The sequence below is a fragment of the Protomyctophum parallelum genome, assembly GCF_964188405.1.
Source record: "Protomyctophum parallelum genome assembly, chromosome: 15".
NCBI lineage: Eukaryota > Metazoa > Chordata > Actinopteri > Myctophiformes > Myctophidae > Protomyctophum > Protomyctophum parallelum.
The window spans coordinates 41,671,440-41,699,368 of record NC_139710.1 but is presented as its reverse complement, the minus strand read 5'-3'; the positions used below and the strand labels follow the sequence as shown (position 1 = coordinate 41,699,368).

Here is a 27,929-nt window from a genome sequence, read left to right as displayed (position 1 = left end):
TAACTATTTTGTTTTCATTTTGGGGTACCCAGGCCCAATGTTCCCTCTAATGTTTTCATTTTGGGGTACCCAGGCCCAATGTTCCCTCTCATTCTTTTTCGGTCTGAGCAAACACTCAAACCTCCTGAGAAGACATCAGCAACTACTGAGCAATCATACATCACCTTGGTAAATGGTAAATGGTGCATTTATATAGCGCCTTTATCCAAGGCGCTTTACATAGATGGTGCATTACATTCACACATTCACACACACACATTCATACACCGATTGCGGCGGAAGCCATGCAAGGCACCAACCAGCACATCAGGAGCAATTTGGGGTTCAGTGTCTTGCCCAAGGACACTTCGACATGTAGACAGGAGGAGGAGCCGGGATTCGAACCGCCGACCCATGGATCATTGGACGACCTGCTCTACACCTCGTTGGTGACCTTGACACCAACTATCCAAACGTTAGATAATGCAAAGTGAGCGCCCCTCACTTCACACAGGTGTTTTTTTTTCTTTTTTCCAAATGGATTTTGGTATACGAGTGAATCAATGAATAGTTACATATTAAGCAAGTTACAACATTTTTATTTTATATCAAGGTGGCAGGCTAGCATTTTTAGGAATATTCACTCAGTCTACATATCAGTGGTTCTCAACCTTTTCAGGCTGTGACCTCCCAAAGTAATCATATTTGAACTGGGGACCCCCCCCCCCCACCCAGACAAGCAACAGAATGGTTCCACAGATAAATATTGAAATAAATATGAAAATAGCCAATCTACAAGCTCGTTGTGAACTTATAGATCGGCTATTTTCACAATTGTTGCCTCTTTTTAATAATCTGGCCGATGTTTGACCAGTTTTTATAGCATGCATGGTTTGCTGATTACCTTTGATGCAGTAATGGTATATTTTCTTTTAGAGCCTTTGAGGTATTATAGAAGTCTTAAAAGTCCTTAAATTGTCACTTTCACTGTCATCTGGGGTCCTCCCCCCCCACCCCCAAATCATGTGGGGACCCACAGGTTGAGAACGACTGGTATATGAATACTAAATTGTGCATTACATGGGGGGGCATGAGAAAACGTAAAAACTTTATTGGGACGAGTTTGTTGGTGTGTCTTTGAACTCCTAGTTTCTCAGATTGTCGAACATCAGCAGCCCCTTATGGCCCCTACTACGCCAGCTATGAGCTATTATTATATGTAGCTCTACATAGCAGAGGGATTGATTGATTGATTGAAGAAAGATGTATTAACATATTGGAGAATTACAGAGAGAGGTTCCATAATGGGACTAGACCGCTAGAGATGAACGTTAGCTTCCACGTGTTGTTTCATTGACAAGTACACCGGACTGGAGGCTTGTTGTGCGGTAGTGATAACCACGTTAGCCAACCAGCTAATGCGAAGCTAACGTTAGTCCCCCTCGTTGTTGTTGCGCACAGCCGTGCTTTTATCCACACTTCCATCCGTAGTACATTAGTAGTAGTATTAGTAGTAGTACAGTAGTAGTACCTGTAACAGTTCAAAGGCAGACAGTAAGTCTCCCCCAGAGGAACTCCCACAGAACAGAGGGAAGTAGTGCAGCTGTGGAGGGACGTAGACCTCCTGGTGACCTCTGACCTCTGGAACCACCACAGTACTGCCCAGGTACTCTGATTTACCCTGGAATACACACAAATACTATATAAATACACATAAATACTATATAAATACATATAAGTATATATTATACATATAAATACACCACATTATAGACTTCTGGAACCACCACAGTACTGCCCAGGTACTCTGATTTACCCTGGAATACACTACTAATACTAATACTAATACTATATAAATACACATAAATACTATATAAATACACATAAATACTATATAAATACACATAAATACTATATAAATACACATAAATACTATATAAATAGCCTACCCCTGGGGGTCCCCGGACCCCACTTTGGGAACCACTGCTTTAGCAACAGAAGCTTATATTGTGAAACGTTCCCTGGCAACAGAAGCCTGTATTCTGATTGGTTAATAATCACCGGGGAACAGAAGCCTGTATTCTGATTGGTTAATAATCACCAGGGCGTCGTCGTCGTAAACCTCTATGACAAGGCGCGGAGGCTCCGCCTCCAGGTGGGCGGGGCTTCCTGTCAGCCTCAGCTTGTCAATCACCAGACACTGGTTCCACGTTGGAGAGAGAGTCTGGGGGACGATCTGATAGAGAGACATAGGGAATACATGGGGAGAGAGAGAGAGAGAGAGAGAGAGAGAGAGAGAGAGAGAGAGACATGAGTCACATGACAGAGAGAGAGGCAGACACAGACACACATATCCATACGGTAATTATGCATTTGACAATATAACGACACAGATACACCTCCCCGACAATATAACGATACAGAGACAACTCCCTGACAATATAACGATACAGAGACACCTCCCTGACAATATAACGACACAGAGACACCTCCCTGACAATATAACGATACAGAGACACCTCCCTGACAATATAACGACACAGAGACACCTCCCTGACAATATAACGACACAGAGACACCTCCCTGACAATATAACGACACAGAGACACCTCCCTGGCAATATAACGATAGAGACACCTCCCTGACAATATAACAATAATATAATAATAATAATATATACGATTTATATAGCGCTTTTCTAGGTACCCAAAGTCGCTTTACAGAAAGAAATACAGACATATTTATTAGAAAACAAATTAAAAAGGTTTAAAAGGTTAAAAACTAGGAATAAAAATCAAAAGAGGGGCAAACAAGAAGGGTGTGTGTGTGTGTGTGTGTGTGTGTGTGTGTGTGTGTGTGTGTGGGGGGGGGGGTTATGTTGGGAAAGCCAGTTTGAAAAGGTGGGTTTTGAGTGTGCTTTTGAACATTTCGAAGGTGGGGGCAGCTCTGATGTGGGTTGGGAGTGAGTTCCAAAGAGAAGGGGCAGCCACTGCGAAGGCCCTGTCTCCCCATGTCCGTTTGTTGGATTTGTGGGGTTCCAGTTGGTTGGCAGTGCTTGACCTGAGGGAGCGGGAGGGGACATGGCAGTTGATGAGTTCAGAGAGGTAGAGGGGGCCTGGTTGTTGAGGGTTTTGTAGGTGATGGTGAGTATTTTGAATTCAATTCAACATACTCACCATAACGATACAGAGATGCACCTCCCTGACAATATAACGATACAAAGACACCTCCATGACAATATAACGATACAGAGACACCTCCCTGACAATATACCGACACAGAGACACCTCCCTGACAATATAACGATACAGAGACACCTCCCTGACAATATAACGATACAGAGATGCACCTCCCTGACAATATAACGATACAAAGACACCTCCATGACAATTATAACGATACAGAGACACTTCCCTGACAATATAACGACACAGAGACACCTCCCTGACAATATAACGATACAGAGACACCTCCCTGACAATATAACGATACAGAGATGCACCTCCCTGACAATATAACGACACAGAGACACCTCCATGACAATATGACGATACAGAGACACCTCCCTGACAATATAACGATACAGAGACACCTCCCTGACAATATTACGACACAGAGACACCTCCCTGACAATATAACGACACAGAGACACCGCCCTGACAATATAACGACACAGAGACACTTCCCTGACAATATAACGATACAGAGACACCTCACTGACAATATAACGACACAGAGACACCTCCCTGACAATATAACGATACAGAGACACCTCCCTGACAATATAACGACACAGAGACACCTCCCTGACAATATAACGATACAGAGACACCTCACTGACAATATAACGACACAGAGACACCTCCCTGACAATATAACGATACAGAGACACCTCCCTGACAATATAACGATACAGAGACACCTCCCTGACAATATAACGATACAGAGACACCTCCCTGACAATATAACGACACAGAGACACCTCTCTGTCACACCTCTCACGGGTGTGATTTTTATGAATGATGTTGCCGTTTAGAAATAAACAGAAATAAACAAACGGATCGCCACGAGGTGAAAGGTGAAGGTGCTCACGTGGGTGGTCTGGCTGTGGGACATGAAGGACACTCTGGCGAACGGGTCCGACAGTCCGGAGCTGTCCGCTGCCATGAGGCCACGAGCCTGGTAGAGGTGAGCTCTTAGCTGGTACATCTGATGATCTGGAACATAGATAGATAGAACCATAGAATACTTTATTGGCAGTTTGAAACTGTTTAGTAGCCAAAAACGTCAATAATAATAAGTCCCTTGGGAATTATTATTATTATTATTTTTTATTTTTTCTATCCATATTTTGAAAATTCCTCTAAAAAAAAAACTACAAACATACTGTACAAACAAAAACAACCATGAAACGAATAGAAAATAATCCTTATATATAAGGCTGGAGACATTAACATAATCAACTGTCTGGTACACCTGCTGAACTGCAAGATGAAGGGCCACACTGCGCAAATAGCAGGGAATACGGATGTGTATATTACAGGAAACTCCCGTTAAAACTTTCCAACAAACTCCGGTAAACTCCCGAATTGTAGCATCACACCTGTATATTACCATATATTAACTGTATATGCTGCTAAACTTGAGGTTTACGGGCAAATCTAGTGCCCATGATTGCCTGTCAACTCCTCTTTTCACGCAGTGTTATGAGGTGACAGTACTTCATTAGACACCCTGCAGTCTACTGTATGTGTCTATGAGGTGACAGTACTTCATTAGACACCCTGGAGTCGTTTTCATGTGTCTATGAGGTGACAGTACTTCATTAGACACCCTGCAGTCTACTGTATGTGTCTATGAGGTGACATTACTTCATTAGACACCCTGGAGTCGTTTTCATGTGTCTATGAGGTGACAGTACTTCATTAGACACCCTGGAGTCATTTTCATGTGTCTATGAGGTGACAGTACTTCATTAGACACCCTGGAGTCGTTTTCATGTGTCTATGAGGTGACAGTACTTCATTAGACACCCTGGAGTCGTTTTCATGTGTCTATGAGGCGACAGTACTTCATTAGACACCCTGGAGTCGTTTTCATGTGTCTATGAGGTGACAGTACTTCATTAGACACTCTGGAGTCGTTTTCATGTGTCTATGAGGTGACAGTACTTCATTAGACACCCTGCAGTCTACTGTATGTGTCTATGAGGTGACATTACTTCATTAGACACCCTGGAGTCGTTTTCATGTGTCTATGAGGTGACAGTACTTCATTAGACACCCTGGAGTCGTTTTCATGTGTCTATGAGGTGACAGTACTTCATTAGACACCCTGGAGTCATTTTCATGTGTCTATGAGGTGACAGTACTTCATTAGACACCCTGGAGTCGTTTTCATGTGTCTATGAGGTGACAGTACTTCATTAGACACCCTGGAGTCGTTTTCATGTGTCTATGAGGTGACAATACTTCATTAGACACCCTGGAGTCTACTGTATGTGTCTATGAGGTGACATTACTTCATTAGACACCCTGGAGTCTACTGTATGTGTCTATGAGGTGACAGTACTTCATTAGACACCCTGGAGTCTACTGTATGTGTCTATGAGGTGACAGTACTTCATTAGACACCCTGGAGTCGTTTCCATGTGTCTCACACACACACACACACACACACACACACACACACACACACACACACACACACACACACACACACACACACACACACACACACACGCCACGTGTGTGTGTGTGTGTGTGTGTGTGTGTGTGTGCGTCTACCTGTAGGTATCAGGTGTGTAGGAACTCCTCCTGGCTCAGTGCTGCCCCCGCAGGCCGGAGTGAAACCTGCAGGAAGGCCATCCAGCATGTGGGCGGAGTCGAGGGCGTGGCCCAGCCACAGGTAGACGTCCAGCTTACAGACGATCGACCAATGGGAAGGCTTCTTACCTGGAGGCTGTGCACGCACGCACGCGCACACACACACACACACACACATTTGTGTTCACATATTTGACACGATTGATCATTCAATTTTAATACAGCGTCTGGAGCACTGGATAGGCCTGTCTGGTACGGGCCTGTCCTGGTTTTCCTCCTACCTATCAAATAGAAGTTACTTTGTCAATCTAGCCGAGTTTGACTCAGACAAACACGACATCAGTTCTGGTATTCCACAGGGCTCGATTCTTGGCCCTCTGCTTTTCTCCTTGTACATACTGCCATTGGGCGAACTCATTGCCAATCACGGAGTCAATTTTAATTTCTATGCTGATGATACCCAACTATATCTTTCTGTGGCTCCAGATGATCCCTGTGCATTAGACCCGCTGGTTACCTGTCTGTCTAGCATCAAATGTTGGATGAATGAGAACTTTCTCAAGCTAAATGAGGATGAGACAGAAGTTCTTATAATCGGTTCTAGTGAACAGAAAGAATCAATATTAAGCAGACTTGGCAACCTGACTGTAGAAAGTAACAGTACAGTAAATAACCTGGGGGTTATTATTGATTCTGAATAGAATTTTTGAATTGAATTGAATTCACACATTAATCATGTTACCAAGATTGCCTTTTTTCACCTTAGAAATATTGCACGAATCAGAGCCTATGTGTCCTTGGACGATGCAAAAACGCTAATCCACGCCTTTGTTTTTTCTCGGCTTGATTACTGCAATGCACTTTTTTCAGGACTGCCTAAGAAAACAACTGACAGATTACAACTTGTCCAAAATGCAGCAGCCAGAGTTTTAACTAGAACTAAGATGAGAGAACATATTACTCCAGTTTTGGCATCACTGCACTGGCTTCCGGTTGTTTTTAGGATTGATTTTAAAATTCTTTTACTTGTCTATAAAGCTCTCAATGGTCTCGCACCTTCCTACCTACATGACTGCCTGCCTAATTATGTCCCAAACCGCCCCCTATAGGTCTTCCACTGCTGGCCTGCTCGCTTTGCCTAAAAAAATGGTAACTAGAAAATACGGGGAAGCAGCTTTTTGCTTCTACGGGCCGTCGGCATGGAACAAGCTCCCACTGTACCTTCGTCAGGCAGCCTCTGTAGACATTTTTAAAGCTCAGCTCAAGACCCACTTCTACAACATTGCTTTTAATTGATATATTTTTTTTTTTTTTATTATTATTATTATTATTATTATTATTATTATTATTATTATTATTTTTATTCATGTCCTCACTGTATTGCATTACTGCTTGTTTTTTGTCGTTGCCTTGCTGTATTGCATTACTGCTTGTTTTTTGTCGTTGCCTTGCTTTTCTTTTATTCTCCATTGTTCTGTAAAGCACTTTGAGCTGCATTTTATGTCATGAAAGGTGCTATACAAATAAAGTTTTATTATTATTATTATTATTATTATAACAAGAATAAGCTTTGGGCTTATCGAGTACCCGGTATCGATAAGCTACGTCACCATCAACAGCCAATAAGGGACCAGCATTCTTACCCCGACATGCATACTCATCAAGAATGGTTGTTCCCTTATTGGCCGGTGGATAACACACGACATACATACCCAGCCAATCACAGTGCTTAATAACGAGCTCTTAACGAGACTCACCTTAAGGAAGAGAGTGAGTATCTTGCCACAGTCTTGGCCCCGCCCCTCTGCATGGCCACGCCCCTCAGGGCAGTACAGCAGGTCCCTGGCGGGAACGCGGGCGTACGCAACGCGCTTGTTGTTGCTTAGCAACCAGACAAACACGTCGGGCAGCGTGTGCTGGGGCTGGGGGGGGGGGGGGGGGAGGGGGGAGGGGGGAGAGGTCAGAGGTCATGGTGCTGTGTTGATTTTGTCGACTAAAACGATGCCGTATTGCGGAAGAGGTTCGTCGACTACCTTTTTTCACTGACGAAAACTAAATGAAAACTAAGCTATGACGACTAAAACTAAGACTAAATATATTATTGACAATTTCGTCAGAAAAAAATAAAAAAATAGACTAAAATGTTAGGAAAAGGACTAGTGGAAAAGAGACCCATTATAAGTCATTTTACACTTGGTTGCATGCTGAAAATAGCAGATCTACAAGCTCACAACACGTCGCAGCTTGTAGATCTGCTATTTTCAGCAAGTGTAAAAGCAGCCATTACGACGACATCAAGGTACGCCAAAATACATTTTAGTCATTTAGTCTAGTTTACTAAAACTAGACTAAAATAAAATACATTTTAGTCATTTAGTCCAGTTTACTAAAACTAGACTAAAATAAAATAAATTTTAGTCATTTAGTCTAGTTTACTAAAACTAGACTAAAATAAAATACATTTTAGTCATTTAGTCTAGTTTACTAAAACTAGACTAACACTGTAATATACACTGCATGTATATTACAAGAAACTCCCGTTAAACTTTCCAACAAACTCCGGTAAACCCTGGAGTTGAACCATCACACCTGTATATTACCGTATATTAACTGTATATTACCGTATATTAACTGTATATGCTGCTTGACTTGAGGTTTACGGGCAAAATACAGTGACCAGAATTGGGGGGGGGGGGGGGGGGGGGGGTTATGTAGTGATACTCAAACTAAGGCCTGTGGGGAATTTGGACTGGCCTGTCAATCAACCAATCAACCAATCAAATCAACCCATTTAGACCTGAGGTCGATTCTACAAAATGTCTTCTGTGATTAAACAAAACGAACATTAAACAAACATTAAACCTGTTTATATAAACATTAAACAAACATTAAACCTGTATATATATATATATAGGAGGGGCACCTCAAACATTAAACAAACATTAAACCTGTTTATATAGGAGGGGCCCCTCAAACATTAAACAAACATTAAACCTGTATATATAGGAGGGGCCCCTCTTACTCACCTCGTCCACTAGGAAGGCGTCTTACTCACCTCGTCCACTAGGAAGGCGTCTTACTCACGTCGTCCACTAGGAAGGCGTCTTACTCACGTCGTCCAATGGGAAGGCGTCTTACTCACCTCGTCCACTAGGAAGGCGTCTTACTCACGTCGTCCAATGGGAAGGTGTCTTACTCACCTCGTCCAATAGGAACGTGTCTTACTCACCTCGGCCAATAGGAAGGTGTCTTACTCACCTCGGCCAATAGGAAGGTATCTTACTCACCTCGTCCAATAGGAAGGTATCTTACTCACCTCGTCCACTAGGAGGCGTAGTTTCTGCGCCAGTCTGCCGGTGTCTTTCAGCAGCTCTTTGACCCCGCCCACTTTCAGCTTCCTCTCCGACAAGCCCCGCCCCTCCACGATCATTCCCTGCTATGATGCGCACGCACGCACGCACGCACGCACGCACGCGCACGCACACGCACACGCATACACACACACACACACACACACACACACACACACACACACACACACACACACACACACACACACACACACACACACACACACACACACACACACACACACACACACACACACCATGGATATCATAACGCTAGGCCAGACTTCCCGGTCCTTCATTGAGCAGTGTTGATTTTGACAGCAAATGTAGATTTTAGTTTTAGTCTCTTGAAAAGTTTTCATATAGTTCTAGTCACATTTTAGTCACCTGGAATGTTTTAGTCGACTGACTACAATGTATTTTAGTGGCGTCGTGATGACTCACTTTACACTTGTGTGCGTGCGCACGTCACGGTGCGTGCGTGCGTGCGTCACGGTGCGTGCGTGCGTGCGTGCGTGCGTCACGGTGCGTGCGTGCGTGCGTGCGTCACGGTGCGTGCGTGCGTCACGGTGCGTGCGTGCGTGCGTGCGTGCGTGTTCCTACCAGCTCTTGTTTACACATGGTCAGTCGTCTCCTGTCCAATTGGGTCAGACGATTCTTCTTTAGCTCCGCCTTCAGCGTAGACTCTGCTGACACTATGAAGGAACTACACACACACACACGCACGCACACACACACACACACACGCACACACACACACAAACAACTGGTTTTTATCTAGCATCAGTATTATGATGACTCAAATCTTAAATAATCTGCATATCAGCGCCCCCACCACCTCAGGACATTGTGGGTACTGTAGCTGAAACTGCTTTCAAAGTCCAGAAAAAGAATGACATTTAGGCCTGACGTCGAAAAAACAAAAAAAGTCTTCTGAAAGAATATATATTCAAAGACTTTCACGAAAGCATTTTTACGATTAAAAAAAAATAGCAGACCTACAAGCTCGCCACTCGGTGGCGCGCTATGAGCTTGTAGGTCCGCTGTTTTTCAATAGCTAAATTATAACATAATACTTAGTTTAAAAAAAAAAAACACCAAAAGGTGTTCCCGCCCAGAATGGGTTAACCCATTCTGACCTGAGATCAGATTCTATAAAATGTCAGTCGTTCTTCGATTTTTCAAAAATAGCAGACCTACAAGCTTGTAGCGCGCCACCGAGTGGCGTGCTACGAGCTTGTAGGTCTGCTATTTTTCAATAGCTAAAGCATAACATGATGCTAATACCAAAATGGGTTCCCGTTCAGAATGGGTTAAAGATCTTTAAATAAATACATTATGTTAATAATTTATAATTCATAATTCATGAATGTTTTCATAGTGATGCTGCGCTGTGATTGGCTACCATCATAGTGATGCTGCGCTGTGATTGGCCGTACCTGGCGTCCTGGCAGAAGAGCTTCAGCGCGGCACGGAGGTTAAGCTCCGCCCCCGGGTCACACCTCTTGTCGAGTTCTGTGGCTTTGGCCTCACCCCCTTCCTGTAACACAACATGATAAGCACTGGTATGACTGTTTACTATGAAACTATAAGCACTGGTATGACTGTTTACTAAGAAAATATAAGCACTGGTATGACTGTTTACTATGAAACTATAAGCACTGGTATGACTGTTTACTAAGAAACTATAAGCACTGGTATGACTGTTTACTATGAAACTATAAGCACTGGTATGACTGTTTACTAAGAAACTATAAGCACTGGTATGACTGTTTACTAAGAAACTATAAGCACTGGTATGACTGTTTACTATGAAACTATAAGCACTGGTATGACTGTTTACTATGAAACTATAAGCACTGGTATGACTGTTTACTATGAAACTATAAGCACTGGTATGACTGTTTACTATAAAACTATAAGCACTGGTATGACTGTTTACTAAGAAACTATAAGCACTGGTATGACTGTTTACTAAGAAACTATAAGCACTGGTATGACTGTTTACTAAGAAACTATAAGCACTGGTATGACTTTTTACTATGAAACTATAAGCACTGGTATGACTGTTTACTAAGAAACTATAAGCACTGGTATGACTGTTTACTAAGAAACTATAAGCACTGGTATGACTGTTTACTATGAAACTATAAGCACTGGTATGACTGTTTACTATGAAACTATAAGCACTGGTATGACTGTTTACTATGAAACTATAAGCACTGGTATGACTGTTTACTAAGAAACTATAAGCACTGGTATGACTGTTTACTATGAAACTATAAGCACTGGTATGACTGTTTATTATGAAACTATAAGCACTGGTATGACTGTTTATTATGAAACTATAAGCACTGGTATGACTGTTTACTATGAAACTATAAGCACTGGTATGACTGTTTACTATGAAACTATAAGCACTGGTATGACTGTTTATTATGAAACTATAAGCACTGGTATGACTGTTTACTAAGAAACTATAAGCACTGGTATGACTGTTTGCTATGAAACTATAAGCACTGGTATGACTGTTTGCTATGAAACTATAAGCACTGGTATGACTGTTTGCTATGAAACTATAAGCACTGGTATGACTGTTTACTATGAAACTATAAGCACTGGTATGACTGTTTACTATGAAACTATAAGCACTGGTATGACTGTTTACTATGAAACTATAAGCACTGGTATGACTGTTTAGTGTTTACTATGAAACTATAAGCACTGGTATGACTGTTTACTATGAAACTATAAGCACTGGTATGACTGTTTACTAAGAAACTATAAGCACTGGTATGACTGTTTACTATGAAACTATAAGCACTGGTATGACTGTTTACTATGAAACTATAAGCACTGGTATGACTGTTTACTATGAAACTATAAGCACTGGTATGACTGTTTACTAAGAAACTATAAGCACTGGTATGACTGTTTACTATGAAACTATAAGCACTGGTATGACTGTTTACTATGAAACTATAAGCACTGGTATGACTGTTTACTATGAAACTATAAGCACTGGTATGACTGTTTACTATGAAACTATAAGCACTGGTATGACTGTTTACTAAGAAACTATAAGCACTGGTATGACTGTTTACTATGAAACTATAAGCACTGGTATGACTGTTTACTATGAAACTATAAGCACTGGTATGACTGTTTACTATGAAACTATAAGCACTGGTATGACTGTTTGCTATGAAACTATAAGCACTGGTATGACTGTTTACTATGAAACTATAAGCACTGGTATGACTGTTTACTATGAAACTATAAGCACTGGTATGACTGTTTAGTGTTTACTATGAAACTATAAGCACTGGTATGACTGTTTACTAAGAAACTATAAGCACTGGTATGACTGTTTACTATGAAACTATAAGCACTGGTATGACTGTTTACTATGAAACTATAAGCACTGGTATGACTGTTTACTATTAAACTATAAGCACTGGTATGACTTTTTACTATGAAACTATAAGCACTGGTATGACTGTTTAGTGTTTACTATGAAACTATAAGCACTGGTATGACTGTTTACTAAGAAACTATAAGCACTGGTATGACTGTTTACTATGAAACTATAAGCACTGGTATGACTGTTTACTATGAAACTATAAGCACTGGTATGACTGTTTACTATGAAACTATAAGCACTGGTGTGACTGTTTACTATGAAACTATAAGCACTGGTATGACTTTTTACTATGAAACTATAAGCACTGGTATGACTGTTTAGTGTTTACTATGAAACTATAAGCACTGGTATGACTGTTTACTAAGAAACTATAAGCACTGGTATGACTGTTTACTATGAAACTATAAGCACTGGTATGACTGTTTACTATGAAACTATATTGGTATGACTGTTTACTATGAAACTATAAGCACTGGTATGACTGTTTACTATGAAACTATAAGCACTGGTATGACTGTTTACTATGAAACTATAAGCACTGGTATGACTGTTTACTATGAAACTGTAAGCACTGGTATGACTGTTTGCTATGAAACTATAAGCACTGGTATGACTGTTTACTATGAAACTATAAGCACTGGTATGACTGTTTACTATGAAACTATAAGCACTGGTATGACTGTTTACTATGAAACTATAAGCACTGGTATGACTGTTTAGTATTTACTATGAAACTATAAGCACTGGTATGACTGTTTACTATGAAACTATAAGCACTGGTATGACTGTTTACTATGAAACTATAAGCACTGGTATGACTGTTTACTATGAAACTATAAGCACTGGTATGACTGTTTACTATGAAACTATAAGCACTGGTATGAATGTTTACTATGAAACTATAAGCACTGGTATGACTGTTTACTATGAAACTATAAGCACTGGTATGACTGTTTACTATGAAACTATAAGCACTGGTATGACTGTTTACTAAGAAACTATAAGCACTGGTATGACTGTTTACTATGAAACTATAAGCACTGGTATGACTGTTTACTATGAAACTATAAGCACTGGTATGACTGTTTACTATGAAACTATAAGCACTGGTATGACTGTTTGCTATGAAACTATAAGCACTGGTATGACTGTTTACTATGAAACTATAAGCACTGGTATGACTGTTTACTATGAAACTATAAGCACTGGTATGACTGTTTAGTGTTTACTATGAAACTATAAGCACTGGTATGACTGTTTACTAAGAAACTATAAGCACTGGTATGACTGTTTACTATGAAACTATAAGCACTGGTATGACTGTTTACTATGAAACTATAAGCACTGGTATGACTGTTTATTATGAAACTATAAGCACTGGTATGACTTTTTACTATGAAACTATAAGCACTGGTATGACTGTTTAGTGTTTACTATGAAACTATAAGCACTGGTATGACTGTTTACTAAGAAACTATAAGCACTGGTATGACTGTTTACTATGAAACTATAAGCACTGGTATGACTGTTTACTATGAAACTATAAGCACTGGTATGACTGTTTACTATGAAACTATAAGCACTGGTATGACTGTTTACTATGAAACTATAAGCACTGGTATGACTTTTTACTATGAAACTATAAGCACTGGTATGACTGTTTAGTGTTTACTATGAAACTATAAGCACTGGTATGACTGTTTACTAAGAAACTATAAGCACTGGTATGACTGTTTACTATGAAACTATAAGCACTGGTATGACTGTTTACTATGAAACTATATTGGTATGACTGTTTACTATGAAACTATAAGCACTGGTATGACTGTTTACTATGAAACTATAAGCACTGGTATGACTGTTTACTATGAAACTATAAGCACTGGTATGACTGTTTACTATGAAACTGTAAGCACTGGTATGACTGTTTGCTATGAAACTATAAGCACTGGTATGACTGTTTACTATGAAACTATAAGCACTGGTATGACTGTTTACTATGAAACTATAAGCACTGGTATGACTGTTTACTATGAAACTATAAGCACTGGTATGACTGTTTAGTGTTTACTATGAAACTATAAGCACTGGTATGACTGTTTACTATGAAACTATAAGCACTGGTATGACTGTTTACTATGAAACTATAAGCACTGGTATGACTGTTTACTATGAAACTATAAGCACTGGTATGAATGTTTACTATGAAACTATAAGCACTGGTATGACTGTTTACAAAGAAACTATAAGCACTGGTATGACTGTTTACTAAGAAACTATAAGCACTGGTATGACTGTTTGCTATGAAACTATAAGCACTGGTATGACTGTTTGCTATGAAACTATAAGCACTGGTATGACTGTTTACTAAGAAACTATAAGCACTGGTATGACTGTTTACTATGAAACTATAAGCACTGGTATGACTGTTTACAAAGAAACTATAAGCACTGGTATGACTGTTTGCTATGAAACTATAAGCACTGGTATGACTGTTTGCTATGAAACTATAAGCACTGGTATGACTGTTTGCTATAGAACAGCTGGTTTTAAGGGGTAGGGGTGTTCCTGTTTGTATGTGGGATTTCATGTTGTCTGTTTTTAGACAGACAGACCTGAGTCTGAATAAATAAAGTTGATTGATTGATTGCTTGATTGATATGTGACATTGTGTGTTCGTGCGTGTGCGCATGTGTGTGTGTGTGCACGCGTGTGTGCGTGTGTACGTGTGCGTGTGTGCGCGTGTGTGTGTGTGTGTGTGCATGCATGTACATACAAACAGCAGACAGATGGACTCCAGCATGTTAGAATGGACCAGTCTGTACGCTCTGTTCTCCCACTGGCTGCACACACACACACATGGCTTCTGTCTGTCCATGGGGATGTGCATGTAGAACCTGCACACACACACACACACACACACACACACACACACACACACACACACACACACACACACACACGCACGCATGTTGTCGACTAAATCAACTGTAGATTTAGTCGACTAAAATCTCATGACATTTAGTCGACTAAAATCTCATGACATTTAGTCGACTAAAATCTCATGACATTTAGTCGACTAAAATCTCATGACATTTAGTCGACTAAAATCTCATGACATTTAGTCGACTAAAATCTCATGACATTTAGTCGACTAAAATCTCATGACATTTAGTCGACTAAAATCTCATGACATTTAGTCGACTAAAATCTCATGGCATTTAGTCGACTGAAATCTCATGGCATTTAGTCGACTGAAATCTCATGACATTTAGTCGACTAAAATCTCATGACATTTAGTCGACTGAAATCTCATGACATTTAGTCGACTAAAATCTCATGACATTTAGTCGACTAAAATCTCATGACATTTAGTCGACTAAAATCTCATGACATTTAGTCGACTAAAATCTCATGGCATTTAGTCGACTAAAATCTCATGACATTTAGTCGACTAAAATCTCATGACATTTAGTCGACTAAAATCTCATGACATTTAGTCGACTAAAATCTCATGACATTTAGTCGACTAAAATCTCATGACATTTAGTCGACTAAAATCTCATGACATTTAGTCGACTAAAATCTCATGACATTTAGTCGACTAAAATCTCATGACATTTAGTCGACTAAAATCTCATGACATGTAGTCGACTAAAATCTCATGACATTTAGTCGACTAAAATCTCATGACATTTAGTCGACTAAAATCTCATGACATTTAGTCGACTAAAATCTCATGACATTTAGTCGACTAAAATCTTACCGGTTCCCGTCGGCGAGGAGGGGCCTCTCGGGGGGCGTGGTCGACTGGGAGGGGGAGGGGCTTCCGGGGTCGTGACCTCCGTGACCTCCGACCGCTCCCGCGCGGTGAGCCAATAGCGGCGAGGAGGCGGAGCTGGAAGTAGGAGACGAGGAGGACGAGCTGATTGGACCAGACGACTCTAGGACGTTGCCATAGCAACCTGTGGAGGGGGGGGACGACGACGACGACGTTACCTACCCTGTTACGTAACCTGTGTCATACGATTCAATGACTTTAAATCGATACAGTAATTATTTAGCAAATACATGAATTCATTTCTTTCTTTCTTTCGAACATATTCAAATATAAATCGCGTTATTTAACAAAGAAAGAAAAAAATAAGTATAACCTTACATAATCCATAACTTATATTTGTGTTATATTTTGGGTCCTACCTCAAATAGTATATATACTATAGTATATATATATATACATTAAATATGTGTGAAACATAATGTGGATAGAGCAGGTTCTTTAAGGGAAAGGTTTATTAGTATGTGGATATATAAATAAGAATGGAATACAACCACCCTAAGAACTACTATATGTAGAACAAAAGCTGATTGGCTCACCAATAGAGAACTCAAAGCTGATTGGCTTGTCTCCGATCTTCCTGTCAATCAAGCTGGCCTCGAACACCGCCCCGAACAACAGGAAGTTGACACCGTCCTCCTGGAAGCAACGACACAGTGATGTCACCATGACATCATACCCGGGGCGGTGATTTCATCATGACATCATACCCGGGGCGGTGATTTCATCATGACATCATACCTGGGGCGGGGCCTCCACAGACATGACCTCGGCGCCAGCCGACTTCCTGTCCTCGTCTCCTCCCGAAGCTCCACCTCCAGTGGGCGGGACTTTGCCCTCCTTCCCTCCCGCCTTCGGAGGCTTGACCAATCGGGACAGCTTGGAGTCGGCCCTGGGCCCACCCGATTGGATCTCCACCGCCAGCTCCAAGTAGACACGCCCCCTGGAACCAGGAAGACATTTCAAACCAGGAAGTAGTAGTTTTGTAGTTTTGTAGTTCATTAAACGACTAGTGTCGCGTTACCAGACAACTATTCCACAATCTCCGAATGCTATAATGAGTCTGGGACTACAGCCCCATGAGCTGGACCTACAGCCCCATGAGCTGAGTAACTGAATGCTATATAGAGTCTGGACCTACAGCCCCATGAGCTGAGTAACTGAATGCTATATAGAGTCTGGACCTACAGCCCCATGAGCTGAGTAACTGAATGCTATATAGAGTCTGGACCTACAGCCCCATGAGCTGGACCTACAGCCCCATGAGCTGAGTAAGGAATGCTATATAGAGTCTGGACCTATAGCCCCATGAGCTGAGTAAGGAATGCTATATAGAGTCTGGGACTACAGCCCCATGAGCTGGACCTACAGCCCCATGAGCTGAGTAACTGAATGCTATATAGAGTCTGGACCTACAGCCCCATGAGCTGGACCTACAGCCCCATGAGCTGAGTAAGGAATGCTATATAGAGTCTGGACCTATAGCCCCATGAGCTGAGTAAGGAATGCTATATAGAGTCTGGGACTACAGCCCCATGAGCTGGACCTACAGCCCCATGAGCTGAGTAACTGAATGCTATATAGAGTCTGGACCTACAGCCCCATGAGCTGGACCTACAGCCCCATGAGCTGAGTAAGGAATGCTATATAGAGTCTGGACCTATAGCCCCATGAGCTGAGTAAGGAATGCTATATAGAGTCTGGGACTACAGCCCCATGAGCTGGACCTACAGCCCCATGAGCTGAGTAACTGAATGCTATATAGAGTCTGGACCTACAGCCCCATGAGCTGGACCTACAGCCCCATGAGCTGAGTAAGGAATGCTATATAGAGTCTGGGACTACAGCCCCATGAGCTGGACCTACAGCCCCATGAGCTGAGTAACTGAATGTTATATAGAGTCTGGGACTACAGCCCCATGAGCTGAGTAACTGAATGTTATATAGAGTCTGGGACTACAGCCCCATGAGCTGGACCTACAGCCCCATGAGCTGAGTAACTGAATGCTATATATAGTCTGGGACTACAGCCCCATGAGCTGGACCTACAGCCCCATGAGCTGAGTAACTGAATGCTATATAGAGTCTGGACCTACAGCCCCATGAGCTGGACCTACAGCCCCATGAGCTGAGTAACTGAATGTTATATAGAGTCTGGGACTACAGCCCCATGAGCTGTGTAACGGAAGCTTCCATTTCCGTTCACAAAAATATATATTTTAATTTCCTTTTCTGCTAAGCAACAAGCTATAGCCTTAGATGTTTTCTATTTATATTAGGATAGATATTATGCGTGACTGTAAAGACGAAACGGAAGTGGCGAGGAGGCTCCACTTCCGCTGTATCCGGATACTGCGGAGACCTTTCCCGTTAGCCCAGACAGCAGACTGTATGCTGGAATGTTACGTTACTGTATGATGTTACTGTAACGTACTGTAATGATACTCATGAGACCTTTTCCGTTGGCCCAGACTGTATGATGGAACGTTTGGAAATCGCGGAGGCAACAGTCTGGTAACGAGACTATTAAACAACGGACGTAACATTTGAATTAGTATATCCTGTTGTAAACACACATAATTTGTGGGCCCGGCTCGGCCCGATAACGTCGGGTCAAGTCGGTACCGATCGGGCAGAGTTTGAGAACTTTACCCTGTACTGATTACATTCTGTTTACTGTACCCTGTACTGATTACATTTCTGTCTGACTGTACCCTGTACCGATTACATTACTGTCTGACTGTACCCTGTACTGATTACATTTATGTCTGACTGTACCCTGTACTGATTACATTTATGTCTGACTGTACCCTGTACTGATTACATTTCTGTCTGACTGTACCCTGTACGGATTACATTTCTGTTTGACTGTACCCTGTACTGATTACATTTATGTCTGACTGTACCCTGTACTGATTACATTTATGTCTGACTGTACCCTGTACTGATTACATTTCTGTCTGACTGTACCCTGTACTGATTACATTTCTGTTTGACTGTACCCTGTACTGATTACATTTATGTCTGACTGTACCCTGTACTGATTACATTTCTGTCTGACTGTACCCTGTACGGATTACATTTCTGTTTGACTGTACCCTGTACGGATTACATTTCTGTCTGACTGTACCCTGTACGGATTACATTTCTGTTTGACTGTACCCTGTACTGATTACATTTATGTCTGACTGTACCCTGTACTGATTACATTTATGTCTGACTGTACCCTGTACTGGTTACATTTATGTCTGACTGATTACATTTCTGCCAATAAAGTATTAAATCAATCAATCAATCAATCAATAAATATAGACAATGCAGTTTGTCCAGCACCTTCTAGCGGTGAGACCATCATCACCATCATCATCATCACCATCATCATCGTTCACCTGTAAGACACGCCCTCTCCGATGCCCTCGTTAAGCTCTGGATTGTCGTCGACCAATGAGAAGTTCCGGGTGGAGCCATAGAGGTTTACCCAGGCCGGACCGAAGGTTGGCAGAAAACCTGGAGTGGAGCCGGACGGAATGGAGAGATGGAATGGAATGGAGAGATGAAATGGAGTGATGGAATGGAATGGAGAGACGGAATGGAATGGAGAGATGGCATGGAGAGATGGAATGGAGAGATGGAATGGAATGGAGAGATGGAATGGAATGGAGAGATGGAATGGAATGGAGAGATGGAATGGAATGGAGAGATGGAATGGAATGGAGAGATGGAATGGAATGGAGAGATGGAATGGAGAGATGGAATGGAATGGAGAGATGGAATGGAGAGATGGAATGGAATGGAGAGATGGAATGGAGAGATGGAATGGAATGGAGAGATGGAATGGAATGGAGAGATGGAATGGAGAGATGGAATGGAGAGATGGAATGGAATGGAGAGATGGAATGGAATGGAGAGATGGAATGGAGAGATGGAATGGAATGGAGAGATGGAATTGAGAGATGGAATGGAATGGAGAGATGGAATGGAGAGAAGGAATGGAATGGAGAGATGGAATGGAGAGATGGAATGGAGAGATGGAATGGAGAGATGGAATGGAATGGAGAGATGGAATGGAGAGATGGAATGGAATGGAGAGATGGAATGGAGAGATGTAATGGAATGGAGAGATGGAATGGAATGGAGAGATGGAATGGAATGGAGAGATGGAATGGAATGGAGAGATGGAATGGAATGGAATGGAATGGAGAGATGGAATGGAATGGAGAGATGGAATGGAATGGAGAGATGGAATGGAATGGAGAGATGGAATGGAGAGATGGAATGGAATGGAGAGATGGAATGGAGAGATGGAATGGAATGGAGAGATGGAATGGAGAGATGGAATGGAATGGAGAGATGGAATGGAGAGATGGAATGGAATGGAGAGATGGAATGGAGAGATGGAATGGAGAGATGGAATGGAATGGAGAGATGGAATGGAATGGAGAGATGGAATGGAATGGAGAGATGGAATGGAATGGAGAGATGGAATGGAATGGAGAGATGGAATGGAATGGAATGGAATGGAGAGATGGAATGGAATGGAGAGATGGAATGGAATGGAGAGATGGAATGGAATGGAGAGATGGAATGGAGAGATGGAATGGAATGGAGAGATGGAATGGAGAGATGGAATGGAATGGAGAGATGGAATGGAGAGATGGAATGGAATGGAGAGATGGAATGGAGAGATGGAATGGAATGGAGAGATGGAATGGAGAGATGGAATGGAGAGATGGAATGGAATGGAGAGATGGAATGGAATGGAATGGAATGGAGAGATGGAATGGAGAGATGGAATGGAATGGAGAGATGGAATGGAGAGATGGAATGGAATGGAGAGATGGAATGGAATGGAGAGATGGAATGGAATGGAATGGAGAGATGGAATGGAATGGAGAGATGGAATGGAATGGAGAGATGGAATGGAGAGATGGAATGGAATGGAGAGATGGAATGGAATGGAGAGATGGAATGGAGAGATGGAATGGAATGGAGAGATGGACAGTGAATAAACGACAAGACGATGGTTAGTGTGTATATTTCCACCGCCCCATCCATCCATCCATCCATCCACATCTACCTTTATCGCCGTCCTGCTCATTGGATATCTGCCTCAGATCGATGTAGTGCGTTCCTATGGCAACGTCATTCATGCTCCCCTCGTCCCATACCTGGAGAGGATGGCGGAAACGATTCATACCCCCCATACTGTACTTTATTAATACAGAAAAATATGCATCATTACTTACAAGAGATTAACCCATTCTGACCTGAGATCAGATTCATACGAGGTTTCCACTGGGACACACACTGGTCTGATTAAATATTCTGTAGAACATACTGTGTGTTTTCTCAAAACAATGGCTGACCAGGAAGTAGTAAAGGCCTTGTGACATGTGATCACAACTACCAATAAGAACACAGGGAAACTAGAACACATTAGCTGACAGCAGTCTTCAAAGCAACCACTAGATGATGCTAAATACTCTTTTCCGTCAAGAGGCATGACAGTACTGAAGACCAATACTGTACTTTACACTGTACTGAAGACCAATGCTGCTGCTGCCACTACATTTCTGTCAAAGTATTGTAAGTGAATTAATTGGTCTCTAAATCATATATGTCAAACTCAAGGCCCAGGGGCCAAATCAGGCCTGTGAATGAATTATCTTTGGCCCGCGGGATGATATTTAATTAGTATTAGAACTGGCCCTCTGGTATATATGTATAATCTATCATTCTAAAGTATTGTGAGTGAATTGATTGGTCTAAATAATATCTATACTCTAATTGGTATATAACTCCTACCTGGATCCTGATTCGTCGACAGAGAGGAGGAAACATCTCAGTGAAAACAATCTGTTCGTTCCACACGGGATCAGCTGTTGACTTCTGGGTGGACGTCCTACCCTGTTAATGAGATGGTAATGAGATGGTAATGAGATGGTAATCCATACTATGTCAATTATGTGGTAACTAGATAAAGTGCCCCTCAGGTCTCCACCAGGGCAGGTCAGGTTGTGGCCTCCTGGTGGCGCTATAATAGGACAGGTCTCCACCAGGGCAGGGCAGGTTGTGGCCTCCTGGTGGCGCTATAATAGGACAGGTCTCCACCAGGGCAGGGCAGGTTGTGGCCTCCTGGTGGCGCTATAATAGGACAGGTCTCCACCAGGGGCCAGGTCAGGTTGTGGCCTCCTGGTGGCGCTATAACAGGACAGGTCTCCACCAGGGGCCAGGTCAGGTTGTGGCCTCCTGGTGCCGCTATAATAGGACAGGTCTCCACCAGGGGCCAGGTCAGGTTGTGGCCTCCTGGTGGCGCTATAACAGGACAGGTCTCCACCAGGGCAGGTCAGGTTGTGACCGCCTGGTGGCGCTATAATAGGACAGGTCTCCAACAGGGGCCAGGTCAGGTTGTGACCTCCTGGTGGTGCTATAATAGAACAGGTCTCCACCAGGCCAGGTCAGGTTGTGGCCTCCTGGTGGCGCTATAACAGGACAGGTCTCCACCAGGGCAGGTCAGGTTGTGGCCTCCTGGTGGCGCTATAATAGGCCAATGTGAAAAGGGTGAAATTTCTTCATACGCCTCGGATGGCAATTGGATGATTTGAGGCATTTTGTAAAAAAGTCCACCTGTTGGTGGCGCTATAACAGGCCAATGTGAAAAGGGTGGATATATCCCTCAGCCTAGTAGGAAAGTCTGTGAAAGATTTCACGTAAATTGCAGGCTGCGTTCATGTTTGACTATAGAGATACTGTGTAACGATTTGTGGGATTTGTGGACAAAATATGGAGGAGTGATATCAAAATTGTTTTACAAAAGTCGGCCTGGTGGAGACAATGACATGCTAATGACATGCTAATGACCATGTTGAGGGCCCAGGTGTCCGTCTGGGTACTTCGTACGGTTATTAGTACGAGACGGAGATTGATTAAAACGACGGATATTATTGATATCACAACCCGAAAATACCGCTACTTAATAATCGCTAACTCTTGATCTAAATCATCCCGATCAAAAAAAAAAGATTCTGTGTTAGACGGCCCACCGCGGTCCCGTCGCTAGTCGCGTTATATTTAATTATACCTCCCGTGATAGCGATCGCCTCTCCAGTGTTGTGGCTACATTTAGCTGCTACATTTAGCTGCTACATTTAGCTGCAACATTTATCTGCTACATTTATCGGCTACATTTAGCTTCTACATTTATCTGCTACATTTAGCTGCTACATTTAGCTGCTACATTTATCTGCTACATTTATCTGCTACATTTAGCTGCTACATTTATCTGCTACATTTATCTGCTACATTTAGCTGCTACATTTAGCTGCTACATTTAACCACATCCGGGACAACATCCGGTCCGTCGGTAAAAGTGCTCCGGGCGCTATAAACGGTGGGCACATTGTATTAATTGGATTAAATAACCTCAGGGCAATACATGTTAATGACATGTTAATGACATGCTAATGACATGCTAATGTCTTACATTAACCCCGTAGAAGCTGACCACCACATAGGGATCCACCAGGGCGGCGCTGTCTCCTATGAAGGCCTTGGTCATGTGACCCATGATGGAGGAGGAGTTTCTGGGCAGACCTTCTGCTCTGAAGACCTTGACCTTGAACCTGGCCCAAGGTCGCTCTGGGGGGAAGGAGGGGGGGAGGAGGAGGTTCCTGGAGGGGAGGACATACACCCGCACGCACGCACGCACGCACACACGCAGACACGCACACACACACACACACACACACACACACACACACACCACACCATGCTGAGTGCCAAGCAGGGACTGACCCCCCAATCCAACCCATTGATGCTGAGTGCCAAGCAGGGACTGACCCCCCAAATCCAACCCATTGATGCTGAGTGCCAAGCAGGGACTGACCCCCCAATCCAACCCTTGATGCTGAGTGCCAAGCAGGGACTGACCCCCCAATCCAACCCATTGATGCTGAGTGCCAAGCAGGGACTGACCCCCCCAATCCAACCCATTGATGCTGAGTGCCAAGCAGGGACTGACCCCCCCAATCCAACCCATTGATGCTGAGTGCCATGCAGGGACTGACCCCCCCAATCCAACCCTTGATGCTGAGTGCCAAGCAGGGACTGACCCCCCCAATCCAACCCATTGATGCTGAGTGCCAAGCAGGGACTGACCCCCCCAATCCAACCCATTGATGCTGAGTGCCAAGCAGGGACTGACCCCCCCCCCCCAATCCAACCCATTGATGCTTTTAATGTTTTTAAAGAACCCCGTGTTAGCACAGACACATTACAGGAGAGGGAAACAACAATGGGTTTATACGTATAACATAATACATTTATTTTTCTAACAAAACAAATATGATGGAAACCAAAACAAAACGTGGCATTGATGTTGAAACAGACAAAACATGAATGGGTCAGACTTTGTTTACAGGAGTACAAGCATTCGACCTATCGGAGTCCTGGTTTAACCTTCTGTGCCGCTGTGAGTAGGGCTTGGATGGAGTCTGTCCTTCTGCTCCCTGTACTCGAGCCTTATAGCGCCACCTAGGGCCCAAACCGGCCCTGCATGTGCTCGAGCACTGGAAGCCTCCAAACTCAAGACGTCATAGTAGGATAGCTTCCAACGGTGGATACTAAGGTGCTATTTACATGAGGATGGTGTTCATATAAAACGGCAAAATAAAGCATTGTTTGCTGCTGTCATTTAGACGAGAACCGTGTTCTCAGGAGGTGAAAACGCAACGAAGTGAAACCACCTCCCAGAGTGGAAATCTTTGAGAACGCCGTTTCCTATGGTCTCCATGTAAACAGGCAAAACGGTGGATCCGCAAAACTTGTGACATCATGGCTTACGTCAGCTCTGGTCGGCTCGCCCCGTGTCCTACGTTTTTACATGGTGTCATAGGCATGCGTCAGTTGCTAGGGGAAACGAACAACAACAACCATGTCGGATAGTCCGGTTTGCTGGAGGTGTGATGAGGAGTCGGGACCACGGTACACGTATTATTCATGTATTGTTTGATTGTTTATTGTATTAGTATACATATAATACGGTTGATGATGCGGTTACTAGGGTTACTAAGGGTTATTCACGCGACGTTTGTTTACTTCCTGTGTAGTAGAACGGAAGTAGTTCTACGCATGCGTGACTTATGTCTATGGTTTATATAAGCGCTGCGTCACACGGACCACACAAGGACTCGTGCCACCTAGCGACCTGGCATATATATGCATGCACTTTGTAGCGTGTTCATTCAAGTGTGCGTTCTCGTGTAAATGGTCCAAAAAAATGAGAACGCAATGGGACTTTGACGTGTTATATGGAGATGGTCGCCGTCTAAAAGAGGCCTGAGGTTATGGGGTGGTTTACATCTCATTACCAGCATCTTTTTTTGCAGCGGCATATAATAATAGTACTCTCTTCGTGTGAAGTGTTAGGCTTAGAGATGAATCGTCATTTAGTGACAGGATGTGTGGTAAACACGGTATGTTTGTCTCGAGTATATCGGACAGAAATAATGCTTAAGGGCTAATACTCCTCTGGGCATTCCCACATCGTGTGTAAGAATGTCCAGCTGGGTCGTAGCGGACATAGTGAGCATAGAGGACTTTGTAGTATTTTAATTTGGCAGAGTTTCCTGGGTGTAGAATAAAATCTTAAAATCAATTAGTTACAGACCCATAAGGGTCCATTTTGATTCCATGTGTTACACTCTCAGAGTTACAGACCAATTTTGGTTCCAAACAGTGTTGTTTTCGTCGACTAAAACTAAGACGAAAAATGTTCGTCGACTACCTTTTTTCACTGACAAAAACGAAATAAAAACGAAATAAAAACGAATCTATGATGACTAAAACTAAGACCAAATATACTGAACATTTCGTCAACAAATAAAAACTAGACTAAAATGTTAGGAAGGGACTAGTGGACAAAAGATCCAGTTTTAAGCTGGGTTGAGATTGTATATCTGCTATTTTCAGCATGCAACCAAAGTGTGAAATATGTCATTACAATGTCAAAACACATTTTAGTCGACTAAATCAACTGTAGGTTTAGTTGACTAAAATCGTATGACATTTAGTCGACTAAAACTAGACTAAACACTAGAACATTCCAGGCGACTAAAATGTGACTAAAACTAAGTGAAAACTATTCAAGAGACTATGACTAAAACTAAAATAGAAATTTGCTGCCAAAAACAACACTGGTTCCAAACTATCATTTAGCTGGGGACCACCCCTGGAACTCTCTCAGGGACCCCTGGGGGTCCCCGGACCGTGAGGTCATAGGTCAACAGGTCGTACTTGTCGATCTGCTCCTCGGTGTCGGTGACCTTGTGACCCGGCGGGTTGACCTCTCCTTTCCCACACACACTGATGTCCACCTTCACGTGACCCTTGACCCCGGCGCCGTGGTCCGCGGGGTCCGTAAGCACCGCCCACTTATTGATGAACTGGTGACCTGTGAGGAGGAGGCGGAGACAAAGATGACCAATGAGGAGGAGGAGGAGGAGGCGGAGACAAAGATGACCAATGAGGAGGAGGAGGAGGAGGAGGCGGAGACAAAGATGACCAATGAGGAGGAGGAGGCGGAGACAAAGATGACCAATGAGGAGGAGGCGGAGACAAAGATGACCAATGAGGAGGGGGAGGAGGAGGAGGAGGCGGAGACAAAGATGACCAATGAGGAGGAGGAGGAGGAGGAGGCGGAGAAAAATGTGCTTGCAAAAATCCACCTGTTGGTGGCGCTGTAACAGGCCAATGTGAAAAGGGTGGGATATATCCCTCGGCCTATAGTAGGAAAGTCTGTGAAAGATTTCACGTGAATTAACACATTCTGACCTGAGATCAGAGGTTTCCACTGGACACACACTGGTCTGATTAACCCATTCTGATCTGAGATCAGATACTAAAAATGTCAGTCGCTCTTCTTCGATTTTTCAAAAATAGCAGACCTACAAGCTCGTAGGCGCGCTATGAGCTTGTAGATCTGCTATTTTTCAATAGCTAAAGCATAACATGATGCCAACACCAAAATGGGTTCCCGTTCAGAATGGGTTAAACACTGGGTTCATGATTTGAGGCTTTTTGTTCAAAACGGGCCAATCCTGCAAACTTTGAAAGCCAGTGTTCGCCAATCAGGATGGAATATGAAATATGGGACGGATCCGTCTTGAACACATGACTATAGAGATATATAGTGTGTAACGATGTGCGGGATTTTTGGACAGAATCTGGAGGAGTAATATAAAAAAAAATGTTTTTCCAAAGTCGGACGGACGGACGGACGGACGGACGGACGGACGGACGGACGGACGGACGGACGGACGGACGGACGGACGGACGGACGGACGGACAGACAGACAGACAGACAGACAGACAGACAGACAGACAGACAGACAGACAGACAGACAGACAGACAGACAGACAGACAGACAGACAGACAGACAGACAGACAGACAGACAGACAGACAGACAGACAGACAGACAGACAGACAGACAGACAGACAGACAGAATAATATAA

General features: G+C 42.9%; 1 protein-coding gene and 1 long non-coding RNA gene across 5 annotated transcripts in view; both read right to left on the bottom strand.

Annotated features, from left to right (window-relative positions):
• The window catches only part of fer1l6 (fer-1 like family member 6), a gene marked incomplete at its 3' end in the record, with an annotated part of 58,024 nt that extends 34,026 nt beyond the window's left edge, over nt 1-23,998 (bottom strand). Inside the window, exons 1-16 of the mRNA XM_083783502.1 lie at nt 23,900-23,998; nt 22,222-22,323; nt 21,494-21,584; nt 19,806-19,923; nt 17,158-17,359; nt 16,956-17,055; nt 16,345-16,543; nt 15,355-15,475; nt 10,594-10,694; nt 9,758-9,860; nt 9,121-9,204; nt 7,562-7,726; nt 5,766-5,940; nt 4,072-4,196; nt 2,081-2,215; nt 1,511-1,660 (exon numbers count right to left, since the gene is read on the bottom strand). Of these exons, the coding sequence (XP_083639628.1) occupies nt 1,511-1,660; nt 2,081-2,215; nt 4,072-4,196; nt 5,766-5,940; nt 7,562-7,726; nt 9,121-9,204; nt 9,758-9,860; nt 10,594-10,694; nt 15,355-15,475; nt 16,345-16,543; nt 16,956-17,055; nt 17,158-17,359; nt 19,806-19,923; nt 21,494-21,584; nt 22,222-22,323; nt 23,900-23,983 (2,055 nt within the window). The 5' untranslated portion in view covers nt 23,984-23,998. The remainder of the gene's footprint in view (nt 1-1,510; nt 1,661-2,080; nt 2,216-4,071; nt 4,197-5,765; nt 5,941-7,561; nt 7,727-9,120; nt 9,205-9,757; nt 9,861-10,593; nt 10,695-15,354; nt 15,476-16,344; nt 16,544-16,955; nt 17,056-17,157; nt 17,360-19,805; nt 19,924-21,493; nt 21,585-22,221; nt 22,324-23,899) is intronic.
• LOC310872286 lies at nt 19,090-19,639 on the bottom strand. 4 transcript variants are annotated; one of them, XR_014570363.1, is made up of 4 exons: nt 19,574-19,639; nt 19,510-19,540; nt 19,350-19,476; nt 19,090-19,252 (listed from the first exon to the last, which is right to left on the bottom strand). It is a non-coding gene; the product is annotated as an uncharacterized lncRNA (long non-coding RNA). The 4 variants fall into 4 exon arrangements; XR_014570364.1 differs by having other exon boundaries at nt 19,093-19,156; nt 19,222-19,476; XR_014570365.1 differs by having other exon boundaries at nt 19,093-19,124; nt 19,222-19,476.
• Nucleotides 23,999-27,929: the final 3,931 nt, after the last annotated feature.